We start from the raw sequence: 20,380 nt of genomic DNA, 5'->3' as shown, positions 1-20,380 counted from the left end.
CCCCCCACACCTTGCCTCTTTGTCACCCTTGACAACCGGAAGAGCTGGCCCTGGGGTCATGAGAGCAGGTGACCTGGTCCTATCCCTGGCCAGGTGCAGCATACCTCATCCCCTGCCTCACCTTGGCAGCACAGTAGGGCTGGCCCTGGTCAAGGGATGTGAGTAAGCCAGCCCCGAGGGTGCAAATTCAGGAGAGATGGCCCCATCACTCTGCCATGGCATGGGTGTGGGGGTGATGCCCTCCAACTCCTCATCACCTGTGGTAGTAGAGCAGGGGAGATGGCCCTGTCCCTTGTCAGTTGTAGCACTTGTGAGAGTGGGCCCTGCACCGTACCTGGGCAACACAGTGGAGCTGGTTCTGATGGTAAAGACATGGGTGAGCCAGCCCCAAGGGTGAGAGAGTGGGAGTGCCGGCCCAGCTCCTCACAGGCTGCAGCACCAGCACCCTGTGTCTTGACTGGGCACAATGGAGCTGGTTCTGGAGGCATGCATCTAGGTGACCCTGCCCTGAGGGCATGATAGCAGGAGGGCTGCCCCTGTCTCCTGCTGATGGTGGCATTTGGTTGGCCTAGCCAGAGCAGTGCTAGAGTTTGCCCTGTTGGTGCAGATAAGGGAGAGCTGGTGGGCTGGCCAGTTCTGCTACCACAGGGCCCAGATTCAGGGCTCTGAGATGCCCCACCCAAAAATCTTTATCATCTGCCAATGGTTGGGCTGCATGAAAGGGCCAGTCCTGCTGTCCTCAAGCTACAGGACCTCCAATGACACAGGGCAACAACGGGATCACTGGGAGGAGTCCTGATAAGAATCCATTATTGATGGTGTCACAGAAGCCAGAGACCTTGAACCAGACTCACTGTAGTGAACATTTGCAAATAAAGATGTATGAAACTGAGGCATATACTGTGGGACACACTGTGGCATGCTACAGTTTCCACAATGAGTTTTCTATGCTTTTTTTTGGGGGGGGGTTGTTGTGTGTTTTTCATCTTGTAGCAAGGGTGAAGGGCAGACATGAGGGAACAGGGAGCTGGGCAAGACTGGGGTGCCAGATGTGAAACTCACACACACACACAAAATCAATAAAAAGCAAAACAACTGATATTATCTCTTAAAGTTGCAGGTACTAACTGTAACAGAGCCCTAGACCTTGGCACAATTGATACCATGGTGGAAGCACCACTCAGGCCATAAAACTCAGCTTGCACACAGCACCACTTGCCAAAATAAAAACGAAGGCCTAATCCATCAAAGTCCATAGTTCTGGAAAAGTCTCCAAAGGTGCTCACCTTGTTTTTGGTTTCTGTAGCTCTGATTCTGCCTGTTCCTGCTGAGGTATGTCAACCTCAGATGTGGTTTTGTACTTTAATGCTCATTCTGAGAAAGGCTCAGGGCTACACTGGGGACCCCAAACACCCAGTGTAGTCACTGACCAGCTAATGAAGACTTGGCTTACATTGATGTCTGAGTAGGCTTCTCTGGTGGATGCCCCACGACACTGACAGTGGCTGCCAGCCCACCATGTGGGAGTCAGTGTGCGCGTCCATGCTCTGGTAACCAGGAGGGCCGGGTTACAGATAGCAGCCCCAAATTTGCTGAGGGCGGGAGCAGGTGCAGGTCTAGATGGAGTCGCTGGAAAACAGCTGCTTTGGATTGTCACATTAAATAGTAGAGAACAGATAATGTAACTGTGTGATAAAATTGGGGAGAGGGAATTATGGCTATAGAGTGATTAAAGATGCAGTTAACAGGGTGATGCATCTAAATTCATGAAAACTTCCAGAGTCAAGAACTTAGGACAAGGAAGACTAGCCTACCATTGAGTCCAAGGAGTACTGCATTTGTTGTTAGACACAAGATGATACTCTTTTTTTTTTTTTGACAAGCAAAAAGCACACACACAAACCTTACTATGATCTTGAAAGCAGAGCATCTGCTTCAGCTCATAGTTCCGAGACTCAGTGAGTGGAGGGCTGTAACAGGCAGAGTCCTTGGATGTGAAAAAGTCTTTTAAATATAATGAACTACAGAATTACTGTGTTGGAGAGCAGAAGAGATTTTGTGAGGGTAATAAATGTCTGTAACTGATGCTGAATTAAAGGGGAGGGGGGTTACTATGGGTGGGGCTGATGTAATCCGATGAGACCTCTAAGTGGCTTGAAGATTCTCCTGATGGCCATGGGACTCACGCTGTGAACAGTTGATGGTAGTAATGACAGTGGTCTCTAGTTGCTGAGTGCAGCCTCCTGTCATCAGTTGCCAAGAAAGTACAGTTCCAGCCAAAGGCACAGGGAAATGAATTTTGACAACACACAAGGGAAACTTAGAGGCATATATTTTCCTATTGCAGTCTTTGCAGGAAGATGAGGTGGGTCCTTGATTTAGCCTTGTGACTCTCTGGACTGAGAACCCTGCCCAGTCTGTGTGGACTCTTGACCCACCTAAACTGAGAATGAATAAACTTGGATTCATTTAAGCTTCTAAGCTGGCAGTCATATGTTACATGTCCACAGTAAACAAATGCTGGGCCTAATCCAAAAATTCATTAAGTTGAGGAGAAATTAACCAACAGGAATCCAAGACAGTGTGCTTTCTTACCAATAGGGTTTTACATGTGGCAAAACCTTTCCCAACACAATCCAGGAACAGAGGAAGGAGCCCCTCCACTCCTAACCAGTACAAAAGCTTGGCTCAATGCAGAGAGATTTATGCCCTAAGAAAACATGTTTTCTACTAGCTTCCTCCTTTTAGCTTGAATTAAGTACTTGTCAAGGACATTCCAAAATGCCGTGCAAGTTCACACATTTAGGGTTGGATGATGGTTCATGCAATGATAAAATGGGGTTTGGTCTGTTTTCTCCAGGGTGCGTTTGTTTCCAGTGAACCCATATCTACTAGAATATTTCATCCGCTTCTTTGCTTTTTGGAGTTTGCTCCCTCATAAATATGAACTGAATTTCCCAAGGGCTGCACTATTCACAATACAGTAAGGCCTTTAATAATTGAAGCTGTACAGGTTTGTTTGTTTGTTTTTTTTTTTTTCCAACCAGCAGGAGCTCTTTTCTCCTGAAATTGCATTCTGAATCAGGTTGCTAAGAAACCAGTTTCTCCTTAAAGGCCAAACTAATTCTTTGTCCTACCTTTAGGTCAGAAGTTTCTAGAAAGAAACTTCCCTAATATGTTAGCGTTGTAGAGTAATTAAGGTCACTTATCCATACCGGGACAAGCAGTAGTACTGTGAATGAAGATCTGGGGTCATTTTTGCAGACTGCCTGCCTTTCTTTTCTCTGACCCTGCTAGCCAGCACTCCCTACTCTGATTCTTCCAAGCGACAGGGTAATTCATATGCCTGGCTGCAAATTCACAGCTTTCTCATTGCGATGATATGTCTTGCAGTCCCATTTTTGTCTGCTTGTCATTATAGACTTTGGAATGGTTCTCTAGCAACTGTTAGTAACAGTTACACCACTGCATGTAAAAGTCATGACATAATGAATTGAGAAGCCCCAGGTGATATTGGACCCCAATCAAAGGGGTTTCTTCAAAGACAAAGCAATTTTCAGCTGGGGTTTCAGAGGAACAGCCCAGCAAATCTGGTTTTGCAAGTCCTCCCCAGAGATTCTGACATAAAGGAGGATTGGGAAACCGCTGACTTTATAGAGCCTCTGTATCTGCCAGTCATAGTGGCTACTCGCTAATTTTCAACATCCTTCCAGATTGCTGCTTAGTGTGGCCTTTGCTCAAAGAAACCACTGGGGGAAAAATCTGTCATCTGGGTTTTGGCTTCATCCATATTACTTGTATCTTTTAAAAATTATTTTATGACATTATTACATGTGCACGTGTGTCTATAGGCATGCATGTCATGGTACACGTGTGGAAGACAAAAGATAACTTTCAAGAGTCAGTTCTCTTCTCTCATGTGGGTCCTTGGGATGGAATTCAGGTTGTTAGATGTGGCAGCAAGTGCTTTCCCCTGTTGAGCCATCCTGTTGGTCCCTATTAGTAGTATCTTTATTGACTATGAAATGAATTGCTTATGAACTGTAGTTTAAAAGCATTATAGGAAAAACTTAGCTTGGCACTCGTTGTGTGTAGCACATACTGGCTGAGGGTTTGAGGTGGTACAAAAAAAATGGAGGTTCCTTTTCCTGACTTTAAGCGCTTGGGAGATGCCTCAGTGGGCAAATCACTGGCTGCACAAGTCTGGCAATCTAAGTTCGCATATAAGAACCTAACTAAAAACTGGAGACAGTAGTGCATGCAATGGCAGCATGCCCACACTGGGAGCTGAGAGGCTATTACAGGGGAATCTCTGTATCTAGTGGGCCAGCTGGCCTGGCACAAGGGGAAGTGAACAAGAGAGACCCTGTCTTTAGGTAGAAGGCAAGGACTAAGGCTCTCCTCTGACCCCCATGCACACACACACACACACACACACACACATACACACACAGCACCACCATTTAAGTCAGTGTGACATCACACACTGTAATCCACTTACGAGGTTGAGGCAAGAGCAATGAAGTTCAAAGACGACTTGAGCTACATGTTGAGATTCTGTGTTAAAAGAGCCGAAATGGGCTGGAGAGATGGCTCAGCAGTTAGGAGCACTGACTACTTTTCCAGAGGTCCTGAGTTCAATTCCCAGCAACCACATGATGGCTCACAACTATCTGAAATAGGATCTGATGCCTTCTTCTAGTGTGTCTGAAGAGAGCAACATTGTACTTATAGACATCAAATAAATAAATAAATCTTAAAGAAAAAAAAAAAAAAGAGCTGAAGCAAGCAAACCCCAACCAACCAACCAACCAACCAACCAACCAACCAACCGAGAACCCCTAAGCTATCCCCTCCATGCCTATAATAGGCACCGGGTTTATTAAAAGATACATTGCTAGGTTGTAGCCCACAGTTTCTAACTCAACAAGTCTATGCTGGAGTGTGAGAATTTGACTCTTTAGTAACTTCCCAGGATCTGCCTCTGGGGATAGTCCAGGGACCATTTGGACATCCGCTTCTTTAGAGAATTCATTCCCAGTGGCCATCTGCTTTCATACCTCCCCTCTCTCTTGCAGGGGACTGCTTGGAATAAGAAAAGCCGGAGGAGGCTGGGACACTTGGTGAGAGTTTGGCGTCTGTAGAAGCAGATCTACTCCAGGGCTAGTGTTTAATCATATTGATTTAACACATGGCCCCCACAGGTCGGTGGTCCTATTAATAGACTCTATGAGGCCCTGGGGGAAAGAGGTGGATGTGGAGTTAGGCCTGTGGAATGAGGCAGAGGCTCCACATCTCTGTGTGGTTGGAACTTCCTGAGGGGCATACAGGAAAGACACCTAGGTGGCCACCCTCTAAGAGCACGTGACATAGTGGCAGTTTCAAACATAGAAAATTGGAAGGAGGTCCTTACCATGGGTTGGATTTGTGACTGAGATGAAGTCACACACATGAACGAATATGTTTGCTGTGTGGTCCCTGTTCTCACCCTGCAATCTTATGTGTATATATGTATAAGAATATATGATAGCCATGTTCCTCCCCAGCTCAGTTCAATCAGAATTTGGGGAGGGTAGGTTTGGGGTGAGAAATAGATGGGTGGGTGTGGACAGATGAACTGAGAACCAGTGTCCTCCAGCTGACCGCTGTATTCATAGCTGGGGAGGGGAGGAGGTGGAGAGGGGGGATCTCTATTAGCAGTCTCCAGGATCCAAATTCCAAGGAGGACTTACCTCCTACAGGCAACAGACATGGGATCTGGAGGCTGATGATATAAAACACAAGGGAAACAGTGAGGGAGGTAGTGTGAGGGCCGTATGCCCTCCTAGTGTGACCTGTCCATCACTCCCAATATGCTGCTTCTTGGGCTTTTATGAGAAAGCAAAAAAGGCATTACATCAAAATACAGTCATATCCGAGGGTGATGACATTTAGGAAGAGTCGGCCGCTCCTTGCACTGGACACTTGTAAGTGCTGTGTGAAGGTCCTGGGATCACTTCGGTGTGCTTAGGTGTGGGGGAGGGCAGCTATCGAGACTGCCAGTGATTCATGTAGCCTGAATGTAGATCTGTTCTGTGACACTATATATTTTAATGTGGAATATAAATTTTACATCTGTATTTGTAAAATATAATATAGAAATTGCTTGTCTTACAATTAAATACATACAAGAAAGTCCTTGGAAAATTCCCTTATTCTTTGCTGGGACAGCATGACGCATGGCTCATAGGCTGAGCAGATGGCTGCCAGTTGACATAGTTGTGACTTAAGGGGTGATCCCTTTCAGATAATAAACCCATTTGATTCCAGATTCGGTGCCTTCACACTGAGGGCAGGTGACAATCAGCTTAGAGGTGATCGGGGTTTTACTGCCCGACGGGTTCCCCTCAAAGTAGACTGTGATGTTGTTGATCTTCTTGGGCCGCACGGTCTCTGCAGCCCGGATGCTGAAGGCTGGGTTCTCCACAATGAAGGAGAAGCTTGTTGGGTGCAAGAAGACATTCTTGAAGGGGATGATGATGTTGTATCCGGCTCTGATTAGGAAGGGACCTTGGGGCTTGGGGGGCAGAGCAATTCCGAAGAGTGGGATGATGTATTCCCCACCTATGAGTGACGACAGGCACAGGATGCCTTTGGTCTCACCCAGATGGCTGGGCTCAAAGAAGACTTCCACGCTGACTTCAGTGCCACCCTGGGCTCCTGGGGCTGCATTAATAACTTTTTCTGTGTGGAAGTCAGGACAGTCAGTCTGAAAGGGAAACAAAGTACCTTGACTCACACAGGCTCCTAAAGAGACCATCAGGGAACCCAAGCTGAGTCCTTCCATTCTTAGAGAGCAAAGAACTCATGTTTGCATGAGGCTAGGCAGGCTGCAGTATAATGTCCTATACATTGTATACATTGTGGGGCAGAGGTCTTTGCAGGTAAGTATTACTCATCATGACCCCAACTTTGCTACTAAGAAACTGAGGCCAAGAGACATTAACAATGTGCTTCAAGACATATAGCTAGAGATAATGCCGCTGGTGGTGAGGGGAATGAAACTGTTCTCCATATCTAATTTTTCTCTCCTTCTATTCACACGGAAGATGGGGCATTCTGGCTTGAACAAGACTGAAAGGCGCCATTTGCCGCCTAGCACATTTAATTGTCTACGAGTCTCAGATGCTCTGACCAGAAGCATTTGGGGTGGGACTTGTTCTTTAGCAGGGTCCCCAAGTGACTGTGACAGTCCAACTCTCCCATTTGCTGGTATTTCCATTTTCCATCTTCCACTCTAACTGCTATAATGGCCGAAGTATATGGAATGCTTGCTATGGGCTATGTGCTAAGGGAATGGCCTTGCAGATCTAGATCATGCACACATGCACTTAAGTGCTCACAGTACCCCTGTGAGGCTGCGGGTCACAGGCTTCTATGGTTTGAATGTCATCACTAAAACTCATGTTGAAAATTAATCCTCTGTGATGAGGTAATAAAGATGTGGGATCTCTTAGAGAAGATGGGTCATGATGGCAGCCTCTTGTATGAGTGAATCCCTGCACAAATTAGCATATTGATTGGGCTAATGGTTTGAGAGTGTATCTGTTCATAAAAACCAGTCCTGTTTCACCTCACTCCCCTCCCGGACTTAGATTCATCCCTCATGAGTTTGGGACTCTTGGAGGAGCACTCACCAGCAAGAGGTTCTTACCAGATGCAGTTCACTGATCTTAGACCACTCAGCTTCCAGAGTCATGAGCTGAGTAAATCTCTCTCTCTCTCTCCTTTCTCTCTCTCTCTCCCTAACCATTTTATAAATTAGCCAGTCTGTGGTTTTCATTTATAGTAACAGTAACAGGAAATGGCTGAGACAGGGCCATTATCTCCATTTATAGTTTAGGGAGATTAATTAAATTACTCGTTTGGAGTGATGGATCAGGATTCAAATTCATGTCTGATCTCACAGCCTACATTCATGATGCCAAGTGACACTGTCTTCCTTTATTGCCCCTTGAACACAAGGTGGGAAGCAAAGTTTCCCTCCTCAACCCCAGCTTAACACAGAAGACAGTCTGCAGAGGAAGAGCCCAGGTTCTGGGACCATCTGTTTCTGGGTGAGATTCAGTTCTTTAAGTTGAAGGTCGCTATGACAGTGCCTGGCTGTCTCTGGGTTTCCCATCTCTGAACCCTCGGAGACACCCTTCTATCAGCCAGGCACTGACCTGAACTCACTATAAAGTCTAGGATGTCTCAAATTCATGATCCCCTCCTGCCACCTCCTGTGACCTGGGATTATAAGAATGTACTACAGTTCTCGGCCGCTCACTAGTTTTGAACCCAGACTTCTGACAAGGGAAGGGCCACTAACCCTGCAGCCCTCTGGCTCATCCTGCAGCCCGCTCACCCTACAGTCTGCTCACCTTGCAGTAGTACTCTGTCTTCAGCCGGGTATAATTGGTGAACTTTGCTAAGATGCTCTGGCTGCTGCCAAGAACAGTCTGGAAGTGGACTGGTTTCTCGGGAGGTGCAGGCAGGGCCTTCAGAGCGAGCTCGTACTGGTAGTAACCCAAGTCACTGTTGTGCAAGGTCAGTCTCCCGCACATTTCTCCAGCTTTCAGGGGCTGGAATTCAAATGAGAATGTTCCCTGGAAGAGAAGATGGAGACTCTCGTCATGCTGGAAATCGGACCCATCCTCTCCTACCAACTGACTTACCCGAGGCCTCGCAGCAGGTGATGGCAAAAAAACGGTGCTTCACATACAATACTGAAGCTGACCCTGAGCTGGGGACTTTCAGCCCAGGTTAGCCCATTCTCGCTCCCTTTCATCCCCCTCTAGCTTTCTCTGTTCCAGGTATTTTCCCATTCCAAAACTGAATCTAAGGAACAGGTATTGGCTCCTTCCTAGGGAAGCACATTTATGGGAAGCGACAGGAGGTCCCTTCTTTGCATATAGGCATTCTCAGAACAAAAGTTTTCTGGGCTCTATCTTTTTTGGAGGGGAAATATTCTCTTTCACTTATTCTTATAAAACAAAACAAGAACGAAAGGGCATTCTTTGTAATAGCACAGAGAGAATGACTCAAATGCACTGCCAAAAAGGGAGGAGGTAGAATTGTAATGAAAGGTGTTGCTGTGGTAAGGGAAAGGGGGTGTGATGGTTTGTATATGCTTGGTCCAGGGAGTGGCATTATTAGAAGGTGTGGCCCTGTTGGAGTAGGTGTGGTCTTGGAGTGGGTGTGGCCTTATTGGAGTAGGTGTGTCACTTCGGGTGTGGTCTCTAAGACCCTCCTCATCCTATCTGCCTGGAAGCCAGTGTTCTGCTAGCAGCCTTCAGATGAAGATGTAGAACTCTCAGCTCCTCCTGCACCATGCCTGCCTGGATGCTGCCATGCTCCTGCCTTGATGATAATGGACTGAACCTCTGAACCTGTAAGCCAGCCCCAATTAAATGTTGTCCTTGTAAGAGTTGCCTTGGTCATGGTGTCTGTTCACAGCAGTAAAACCCTAATTAAGACAGGAGGTCTGAAAAAAAATGTATAAAAGCTCATAATAACTGATTCAAAATTAATTTATTGTTTGTGTGCACATGTGCACTGGTTAGAGGGGAGCTTTCTAGAACTGGTTCTCTCCTGGTTTGATCCTGGGATCCAAGGACCAAAACTCAAGTTGTCAGGCCCGTGTGCAAGAGCATCTACCAACTGAGCCACTTTGTTGGCCCATATTTGTTGTTCGCTTGTAGAAAAGAGACTGTAAGAACAGCTGGCTTAGGTGTTACATTTGGGGGAAATGTGTATGGGACTTTAAATTTTCTATTTTGTATACTTCTCTAAAGCTTGAAATGTTTTGCTGTGAGCAGCTATTGAAAAAACACAAAACAAACACAGGCTGGGGAGGGGGCTCATCAGTTCAGAACACAAACTGTTTTCCCAGAGGACCAGGTTCAAGTCCCAGAACCCACGTCAGGTGTCTCGAAACCACCTGTAGCTCTTGTTTCCTTAGGGATCCAACAGCTCTAACCTTTTCAGGCACCTGTACTTCTGCTGTGCACATGCCCACATGCAGACACGCATAAGCGCATCATTAAAATAATTAAGAAAGAAAAGAAAAACAAATGACTCTTACTGAAAGACCAATCAGAACAAAAGGGGTATCACTAAAACCATAGATGTTTATCAAAGAGAGCACAATACAGAAATAATGTTATAATACAAAGGGACGTGAAATAGACAAATGCAAAAGACAAATATAGCTTAGCCTGGGCATGCCCGAGGCCCTGAATCGAATTTCCAGCATAAAAAAAATAAAATAAAAAAGCATAGTTGAACTTTCTTTGCTCTAGCTACCTGAGAGCCTGAGATAGGAGGAGCACAAGATCGAAACCCGTCTGGGATAGAGAGTGAGTTCTAGGGCAGCCTGAGCAACTTAGACCCTGACTCAAAAAAGCAAGGGTGAGGTGTGTGTGTGGGGGGGTCTGTAGCTCAGTAGGACAAAGCTTTCCAGGAATGCACAAGACTTGGGGTGGAAACCCCACAGCTTCTAATTGTTTTCCTCCTTAAGGAAATTCCAGGTCAGGGCTGAGTAGAGTCGCAAGCACTTTATCACTCTTGCGATTAGGCAGTGAAGGAGCACGCCTGCAAGCTTCTGTCTTGACTGCTCTCTTCTCTCTTGCAGGCTACTCCTTTCCCTTACATCTTTCACTCTTGGGAAGTGGGCTATGTTGGAAAAGGCTCTAAGAAGAGGTCCACATGATGACTGAGGCCCTAGCCAACTTCCCACAGGGAGCTAGAAGCCTTCCCAGCAACCACAGTCCCAGTCTGGAAGCAGATCATCTAGTCTCAGGTGTGGGGAGAGTAGACATCTGGATGACTGACTCTAGCCTCCTGAGAGACCCCTGAGCAAAGGCCACCCAGCCAAGCTGCCACACCTGCAATCCTATCGTCGGAACCGTGCAGGGAGCAATTGCTTGCTACCTGACAAGATGCTAAGTTGGAAAAGTAATCTGTTATGGATCACCAGATAACAGAGGGATTCTTAAGATGATCTATAGGTTCTATGGAATTCCATTAAAAAAATTCCGAGTTCTTTTCTTTGCCTTTATTTTATTTTTTTTCTGAGCAACTTGGCTTCGAGATTTGCATAGAAATAAAAAGTCAAGAATAGCTGACATAATCCTGAATAGTAATAAGAGTATAAGCTATCACCAGAGTTAATACTCAGTGGCTGCAGCTTTACTTGCTGTCAACAAGCCCTTCTCTAAGCTGATGTGAATAAGACACAGATGTATCGGCGTGAGAACAGAAATGACTTTATCCCAGAGGAGCTAGAATGGACCCATGGGTGGATATGCTTGGTTTATTCTATAAGTGCTGCTGCAGAACTGAAGGGAAGAGATGAGATGGACTTTATTTTTATTATTTGCTTTTGAGAAAGGATCTCGACAGCTCAAGTTGGTCTTAAACTCATACATAGCTGACAATGAACTTGACCTTCTCACCTCCTTCCTAGACCTCCCCAATGCTGGAATGACAGATATGTGGCACCAGGCCCAGTTCAATATGAAAATCCTAGTCAGTCTGAGATGACTCATTGACTTGGAGAACAAGGTGAATCTTCTACTCACGTTATACAACTCATGCTATACATTGAAACCAGTTTTCTAGTTTTGGGGGAAGAGGAGAATCATAGTTACAACATTGTTTGGCGTCTCCTCTGATACCTACCCTATTCCCAGAGATGGGAAATCAGCTAGGCTCAGAATAACAAGAACAAGCTAATGTCTATAACGAAACTGAGAGTAAAGGCAACTTCAAACTCAAACGTGAGTTGGGAGAGCCAAATGACATGAACCTGGTGTCATTATCGCTCCTGCTTGGTGGGGATCACCAACACTGAGAGCCAGAGAACCCAGCTCACCCCTTAACTGAGGGGATCCACGTAACCTGGAAACCTTGGTGGGATAATCTGACAAGGGCAGGGGAAGCTGGAGGGCTGGGTTTCAGTTTGACTCGGAGGTGCAGTCATAGGATTAGCCTAGTGGGGGCAGTAGAGAACATTTGATTACTCAAAAACTGAGAGGCTAAAACAAAAAATAGGAAGATCATGAGTTTCAGGCCATCCTGGGTGACCCAGGGAGACACTGTCTCAGAGAAGCCAACCCAAACCCAACTTCAAGCAAAACACCACGGACAAGAACCGACCAGTGGCTGAACCCTACTTGTCAAACAGCCCAGCTGGAGAAAAATCTCTGAGAAGAGCTTACTTGATCCCACCAAAGACACAGGAGACAAAGGACAGATGAAATCCCACTGACAGAGAGTGCAGAGGAAACGAACCTAGATCCCGGAGGCAAAGGAAGAGGCTGGAGTAGTGAAGGGGACAGGCAGAGCTGGACAAGAGCTGAGGAGGGACGTCAGAGCAGGGGTTTCAATAACATTTAGACAGTGAATTTCGGAATGATAAATTGATAGGAAAGTCCATTTTCTCCCGGCTCATGTTCTAACCACAGTCAGAGGTTCTGTGTGCCTCTCCAGAACATTCTGTGAATAAGCAAGTACAGCAACAAGTGTAGAAGCACGCATATGTATGTGTGTACATATAAATATGTATGTGCTCACATATATATATATACATATATATATGTGGGCACATGTATATATGTGTGTATATGTGTATGTATATGTATTTGTGTGTACATGTGTGTGCATATAAAGATGTGTGTGGTACATGTGTATATTCATGGGCATGTGTATATATGTATGTGTGTGTATACTTGCATGCATGCATATAAATATGTGTATATGGTACATGTGTATAAAGCATGTATATGTATGTGTTTATATGTGTATGCATGTGTATATGTATATGTGTATGTTAATGTATATATATGTATGTATGTTTATATGTGTGTGTGTATTTTATCCTGATACTTTTCACACCTTGTTTTCCTTTGCACACTAAGACCCATGCTCCTTTGTGTGTGTGTGGACTGGGGATTGAACTCAGGATATTCCATGCATGCTGGGCAAGTGCTCAGCCACTATGGTCCACTTCTAGCTCTGTGCTACTTTAATAATTAGCAAAAAAGATGTTTTCCCTTTAGTTGGAACAAGGTGAATAAGCAATAGACAGAGTCATTATACACAAATCCATTGTACCTGTCTACACCAAAGCCACATGTCCCTAGTTCACATGAAGACTTTGGCTACAGAAGAAAGGAACACAAGGCTGCCTGTCCCTTGTCATTCTTCTTGCTCTCTACCAGGCCTGGTACCACACTCAAGCTTGGCAGAACACAGATCCAGAGGCCCCATGGGTTTAGAAGCCTCTGTCAATGGCCCTTAAGGGTCCCCTGGCAGGCAGGGCCTACCTCAGAGTTTGGAGGCACGGCGAACTGGGAAGGCAGGCTAATGTCACTCAACTTGCATTCTGTTGAGAAGGTCACTGAGTAGGGCAGGGGGTTCTCCAACTTGATGGAGGCTGATACACTCTGGCGGACCGGGCTTGTCATCTGGATGGTTTTTATGATGCCAGAAGGGGTGACCCTGAAACTCACTGTGTAGTACAAGAACTCGTTGGTCACCTCGTTCCGGAAGATCACCTGTGTTCATAGGGTGAGTGGGAAGAAGCAGGGGAGAGCAGAGGTTAGCCCAGGGTCTGCTGTCCATACCCAGGATCCCCTGCTGCCTGGGAGCCTTGCTGGGCACATGAGGTAAGGTACTGCGCGGTGGCATGACCTGCCAGTCTGGTCCCTGCCAGGCAGCCTTTCTCTTTAGGGTCTGTAGTCTGACTTTTTTTTTTCCTTCAGGCAAGAGATGATTTAAAGATCTTGGTTTGCTTCAGAAGAGACTTTGGAGCAGCTTGGTCCATTGTTAGCATTTTGCCAGTGGGGACAGCTAGGCAACCCCAAAGAACAAGCGAGACCTCAGCCCTTCAAGCTGGGGTGGGCCTCATGCCTACTGCTGTTGCGCCCAGAGTCATCAGTGAGAATGCGTCAATGACAGACAGCGTCTGGTGCTTGCTGGGGGATTAGTGTTTGCCCAGCTACACGATCCCACAATGCATCTGCAACACCATCACCCTTTATAGATGTGGGGATGGAGGAAGCATAGCTAAGCTTAGCGGCTTGGCCAAGGTCATGTGTCCAAAGAAGTATCCTGCATGGAGAGACGTCAGGGCTCGCCTGTGACTGCTCTCTGCAGCCCTCTCCCGCTTTGGCTGTCTCTGGTCATCTGCCAAGAATCCTTTTCCCTGGAGAGAGGGGAAGCTGGCCTTGTGTGATTGTTGGCCATTCATAGATAGAGACTTCAAACACATTTCTTTTGAGACGGGGCCTCGTATAGCTCAGGCTAGTACCCAACTCCAGAGGCAGACCCCAAATGCCTAATCCTCCTGCCTCTGCCTCCTAAGACTTCAGGTATGTGACACCAGGCCTAGATTTTTATGCAGCTGACTTTGTAAATGAATAAAGGGTCTACTATGTCATTCTTATGAATAAGAGTCTACTCGGGCTTCTGCTCCTTTTTAACACATTGAATCATCAATCTTATTATTACTAGGTGGCAATTTTATTTATACAGCCTGGCTTTTAAATACACTCTTTTAAAGACTTTGTCTAAGAATATACTTTAAAATCTTTCACTTTGTGATTCCATCACTAATAATAGCTTCAAAAACTACGTATAAACAAACAAACCACTCAGACCTTCAGGCCTGACTCCTGTGATCTATGAATCTATACACACTTCCCTGCTTCAAAACACTTCCCTCATTTGAAAGTTGCCCACTGATGGAATGAAGTCTGTCTGCTCCATTAGACTGTGCTTCCTGAGAACAGGGACTGTGCCTGGCTTTGGCCATGGCTGTATTGCTAGCACATGTGCTCAAAGAATACCTAAACAAATGAATGGATTAGGCACCATAGAACATAGTGACATAGTGACCACTATGGGGCACAGGTACCATGCCTGGAGGACGGCATCTGCTGTTCTCTAACACCCCAGGGCCAAACTTCCATGTTTTGGGGAGGCGCCTTGGACGTGGCAATACCTTTGCAGTGTACAGTCCCTCCTTGTAGGAAAAGAAGTTCAGCTTGTAGTCTTTCTTGGAGCCAGACAGAACATCAATGTAATCAAGGCCCTTCAGGGTGACACTTAGGTCTGCCTTCTCTGGTTTCAATATTTCCACAATGACCCGGAATCTGGAGCAGTACAGGAGAGGAGAGGGGCAATGAAAAACAACGAGAGACAGCGAGACTGTCGAAAGTCGGGAGGGAAAGGGGCTGTGTCTACTTTTCCTTTCACGAAGAGTATGTGGGTCTGTGGTTCCAGTCTTTGTTCTGTCACTAAGAATGGCAGCAACGGCCATTTATTGAGCCCGGTACCCAGTAGTCCCTCTCTATGTTATTTACAGATATTCAGCTGACACAATGTCCAGAGGAGGTTTGCTTCATCAACACCTCTGCTTTATGGGAGAGGAAAGAGAGGCTCAAAGAAGGAAGATAACATGCTCGGACGACATGCATTGCTGCTGGCAAAACCAGGGTGCAGACTTAGGTCTGAGCTCTTATCTACTATGCCAAGCCGGTGGCCTCCGGGGAGATGCACTTCTGGTCTCCTCGCTTTGGAAGGAAAGGATGAGGCCACTTGCCCATGACCTCTTTAGTCCCTGTATTCCTTTCTATCTCCTACTGCAAGTGCACTTTGAGGGACCCTCTTCTCTGGCTAGTAGCTTGGGCTATAAGACACTCAGCAACAACAAAGGTGTTGGCTGTTAGGACCACCAGAACTATTACTTATTGGGCATTTATTTTGTGTGAGGCAGTGTTCTAGGATCTATAAGATGTAGGCTCTGTAAGAGTCAACACTGAGCAAGAAGGCGAGGTTTGTGTGTTCATGAGACACTCGGCTATATTGAAGACTGTGTCTCTGACACCCCCAAATCTGACATTTTCTGTAGGTGAAGGACCAAGCCGGATAGTGGAAGTCATTTGCTCCCCGCTCCCCCTCACTGCTCACCCCACACTCTCACCTCTGGGGCTTGTTCAGCCAGTTGCTGATTGGCAGGAGCTCAGTATAGGGAGTCTTACATGGGACCTCACGGTAGATATTGGCAACAGCTTTGGGGAGTTCGGCAGTCCCGTGCAGGGCATATAGCCAGCCAGTCCCATCAGGGAGTGGGAAAAAGAGAGTGCCCTTGGAAGAAGAAGTGACAAATAAGAATGACATAGTAGACCCTTTATTCATAGACATCTGCCTGACCTGGAGAAGAAAAGTAAGCCTAACACTTCTACTTTAACTTTTGGTTTATGTGTATGTGGTGTGTGTGTGTTGCACACATGCGTATGTAGATAAGTGCACCTGTGTATAACCATGGGAGTCCAGAGGACGACACTGTCTTCCCAGATTGCTTCCCATGTTATTCCTCACAGAAACCAAAGCTTGCTGTATTGGACACATGGTGAAGACAGAAGAGAATACCATTTGCTGCTTAGAGCAAAGACTGGCTGCTTTCCTTTTCTGAATTTTAAATTAGATTTCAAAAAGATTCATTTTTAGTTTTGTGTCTGTGTGTGGATGTGTACAGAGGCGTGTAGGGGCCTATAGAGGCCAGAGAGGGCATTGGATCCCCCCTGAAACTGGAATTACAGATTGCTATGAGCCACTCAGCATAGGTATTGGGAACTGAACTCAGGTCTTCTGTGAGAATAGCAAGTACTCTTAACTGTTGAACAATCTTTCCAGCCCTTAAATTACATTTTCATTAATTTGTTCATTCATTCATTCAATATATATGTATGTATGTATGTATGTATGTATGTATGTATGTATTTCTGTGTGTGTGCATGCGCATGTGCGTGTGCATGTGCATACATAATGGCATTGCATATATGGAAATCAGAGAACAACATGTTGGTCTTGGGGAATGACCCTTGGTGGTAAGGCTTGGTGGTGGACACATTTATGGGCTGAGCCATCTCCCTGACCCTCTTCTGATTTTTATTACAGCTACCATTATGCCACTGATGCACGTAAACTGAATAGGAACTGCTCGGGGCTTAGTCCTAGGTCTTCTTTACAGAGCCGTGCCCCAGGATTCTAAGAGAAACGTAGGCAAGGGGGCAAGCTAATCAACTGTCATGGTTCCCCATCATCCATGATTATCATTATCCCATGATCTAGAAACCCATTCCTTCCTTGGGTATTCTTTTAATTCTGAGCTCTAAAACAGTCTCCTAGCCACTGTCCACCCAGCTCCTTGTTTCCCCTATGCTAGAAAGCAGGTGGGGAGGCCTCAGTTTACCTGGTGCTTTCGGTTCTCCAGATTCATGGTTCGGGGCTTGTAGGTGATCTCGTAGGGCTTGTTTTGCTGATGGGCCTCCAAGGTGATGAACTCGGGCCCCTCCCAGTGCTCACCCTCAAAGATGGGGTGCAGGTTCCAGGTCTGGTTGGAACGATTTGAGAGCAGGATGGTCTGTGTGTGCCTGGAGCGCACTTGGCAGTTGAAATTCACCACCTGGAGAAAGCAGGAAAATCACCTTCCATGTCATCTCCCCTGAACTGTCTTCAGGGTCTAGAGCTACAATGTGTGAGTGTGTGTGTGTGTGTGTGTGTGTGTGTGTGTGTGTGTGTGTGTGTGTGTAGAGGTTTTAAGTGTTTCCCATAGTGAATTCCAATGGACAACCCCCCCCCCATTCAGCCAAAAATATTTACTAGGTATTTCATTTCTTATTTCGGGTGGAGTTGCATACATTTTCCTGCAAATGTCATGGCTTCCCCTTTCCTTACAGCTGCACACAACTGCATTGTGTAGTGGTTACAGACACCACGTCAGTCAAATCGTTTCAGTGCAGAGATGAGGACCTGAGTTCAACCTAGCAGCCAGGCATGCCCAGTGTGGCAGGGTGTACGTCTGCAACTCCAGCACTGTGGGAATGAAGTCAGGTGGGTCCCTGAAACCCCTTGGCCAGCCAGCCCAGCTGACTCCATGAGCTGTACAACAGTCATCTCCTGCTGTCCCCTGCCATCCAAGTCACTGCCATGCCTCCCCTCATCTAGGGGAAGTATTTCTAATTGGTCTCTCTTCTGCAGACACCTGTCAACATCTTGTTGGATTCCACTGAAGCGCAAATCAAACAATGTCATCCCTCTCTACTCAAGACTCAAAGTCTTCCTGCTCCACAAGAAGGAAAAGGATGCTCATGCGGCCAAGCACTCGCTGACTGAGCTATGCTCTAGTCTGTGCTAACAGTTCTTACCACAGAATTTCATCTAGACAGCCTCCTTGAGGATATAATACTTGAATCAAAAGTTGAAGAAAGAACATGGATTAAGTAAACCAAGAGGGAAGAAAGGTTATTCAAGTAGTGGGTATGGTATATGCAAAGTCCCTGTGACAGGGAGGAGCAGGACCGAAGGTTTGATGTGGGGGGTTGAGGACTGAATTCTCTTGTTGGGCGTACGCCTGCCTTTGGTCCATCTCCGGGCAATGCCTACTTGCCTCTTTTGCTATAGGTGGTCCCACGCAGGTTCCAGACAGGGTGAGGCACAGAGGATTTCCTCCTTGGATGAAGCAGAGAATGTTTTTATAGAGACTCTCTTTCCCTATCTCAGTGGGGTGGTAGGTTACTTCTAGAGCAACCTCTGTGCCGGAGATGATGTAGCCTTCTTCAGGGCTGATGGAGAAGTGGGGCTTGAGTTTCTTGACATCCCATTTAAACCTTTTTCAAGGGAAAAAGAAGACAAGAGAGACAGTGTGTTAATATTCTAAGGGTATGCAAAAACCAAACCAATTAACTAACCAACCAACCAAAAACTTAACAGAAAACAACAAAACAAAAACAAATCAAAAACCTCACTGGGACTTTTGACAACATAGTCCCTGCTTTGGCTACTCCATAGGCTGTAGGAGGAGGATGTTCTGCCAGAGCAGAGGTGAGTTAGCCTAGATCACTCTCTGGGTAAGGAGTTTCTGTTCCCTCTTAGAGATGAACAGGGGTGTACTGGCTGGTTTTGTGTGTCAACTTGACACAAGCTGTAGTTATCACAGAGAAAGGAACTCCCTTGAGGAAATGCCTCCATGAGATGTAAGGCATTTTCTCAATTAGTGATCAGGGGCCGGAGGGCCCATAGTGGGTGGTGCCATTTCTGGGTTGGTTCTATTTGGAAGCAAGCCAATAAATAACATCCCTCCATGGCCTCTGCATCAGATCAGCTCCTGCTTCTTGATCTGCTTGAGTTCTAGTCCTGACTTCCTTTGGTGATGAACAGCAATGTGGAAGTGTAAGATGGATAAACTGTTTCCTTCCCAACTTGTTTCTTGGTCATGATGTTTTGTGCAGCAATACAAACCCTGACTAAGACAAGGGGGGAGAAGTGACTGCATGTATCATCCATAGATGACAAGCTAGGGAATGAATATATGAACTCATACATATATATGTGTTCCCAAGATCGTATAGCTAGCAAGTGGCTGGATTAGGGACCACAGTCTTTCAAGACGAGAGCCTTAACTATGACTCTGCACTGCCTGTTTAGATCCAGGAAGGTGGTGACCCACCCTTCAGGTGAGAGTTAGGCCTGTTCTTGGTGGCACTGGGATCTTGACGGCTCCACGGGGCCATCCCTCTGGTTAGGCCCTTGGTATGGGCAGAAGGCAGAGGATGATTGGCACACACTTGTATTTCCAAAACAGTGCTACCATATAATAACCCTCTTGGTGCCGTAACACTGAGTCTGTATGGTGAGAAGCCCTGGGGTGTGCAATGTGTAGCCTGGACAGCCATGTCGGTTCATGAGCAACAAGAGGAAAGAGCCTGGGTTCTGGTCCTGTCTTCATAATTCTTGGCTGTGGTATCTCTGAGTCTCTTCTGTGAGGATCTTACTACACCTGTGAAGTGAGGCGGCTAGAGCACCTCTCCTAGAGATGGGGTTGGTTCTGTGTAAGGTGCCCAACCTTGCATCCATACTTCCTTGTTGCTTCATGTGTCTTTGGGGGGGGTTACTCAATAATTTTTCAATTTATTTATTTATACTCCATCTTTCTTTTTTTAATTTTTATTTAATGTATGTGAATACACCTTAGCTCTCTTTAGACACACCAGAAGAGGGCATCAGATCCCATTACAGATGGTTGTGAGCCACCATGGGGTTGCTGGGAATTGGACTCAGGACCTCTAGAAGAGCAGTCAGTGCTCTTAACCACTGAGCCATCTCTCCAGCCCTACTCTATCTTTCTGTACGGTATTTATACTAAAACAGATTGAGAATTGACTTACTGGTATTTTTTTTCTTTCTAATTCTATCTGATAGGAATGATGCCTGGGGAGCACACTTTGTCCCCATTTTCTCTTTCTCTCTCTCTCTCTCTCTCTCTCTCTCTCTCTCTCTCTCTCTCTCTCTC

The 20,380-nt window shown here is 46.2% G+C and overlaps 1 protein-coding gene across 1 annotated transcript in view; it reads right to left on the bottom strand.

The window, feature by feature from the left end:
- Nucleotides 1–6,078: 6,078 nt before the first annotated feature.
- Nucleotides 6,079–20,380, bottom strand: part of Hydin (HYDIN axonemal central pair apparatus protein) — a 347,979-nt gene continuing 333,677 nt past the window's right edge. The window contains 7 exon segments of the mRNA XM_021220225.1: nt 6,079–6,748; nt 8,403–8,627; nt 13,350–13,580; nt 15,029–15,179; nt 16,010–16,173; nt 17,282–17,494; nt 18,479–18,698. Of these exon segments, the coding sequence (XP_021075884.1) occupies nt 6,266–6,748; nt 8,403–8,627; nt 13,350–13,580; nt 15,029–15,179; nt 16,010–16,173; nt 17,282–17,494; nt 18,479–18,698 (1,687 nt within the window). The 3' untranslated portion in view covers nt 6,079–6,265.

Source organism: Mus pahari, chromosome 20 (assembly GCF_900095145.1).
Source record: "Mus pahari chromosome 20, PAHARI_EIJ_v1.1, whole genome shotgun sequence".
Taxonomy (NCBI): Eukaryota; Metazoa; Chordata; class Mammalia; order Rodentia; family Muridae; genus Mus; species Mus pahari.
The sequence above is the reverse complement of the archived record's forward strand: the minus strand, read 5'-3'. Positions and strand labels throughout refer to the sequence as shown.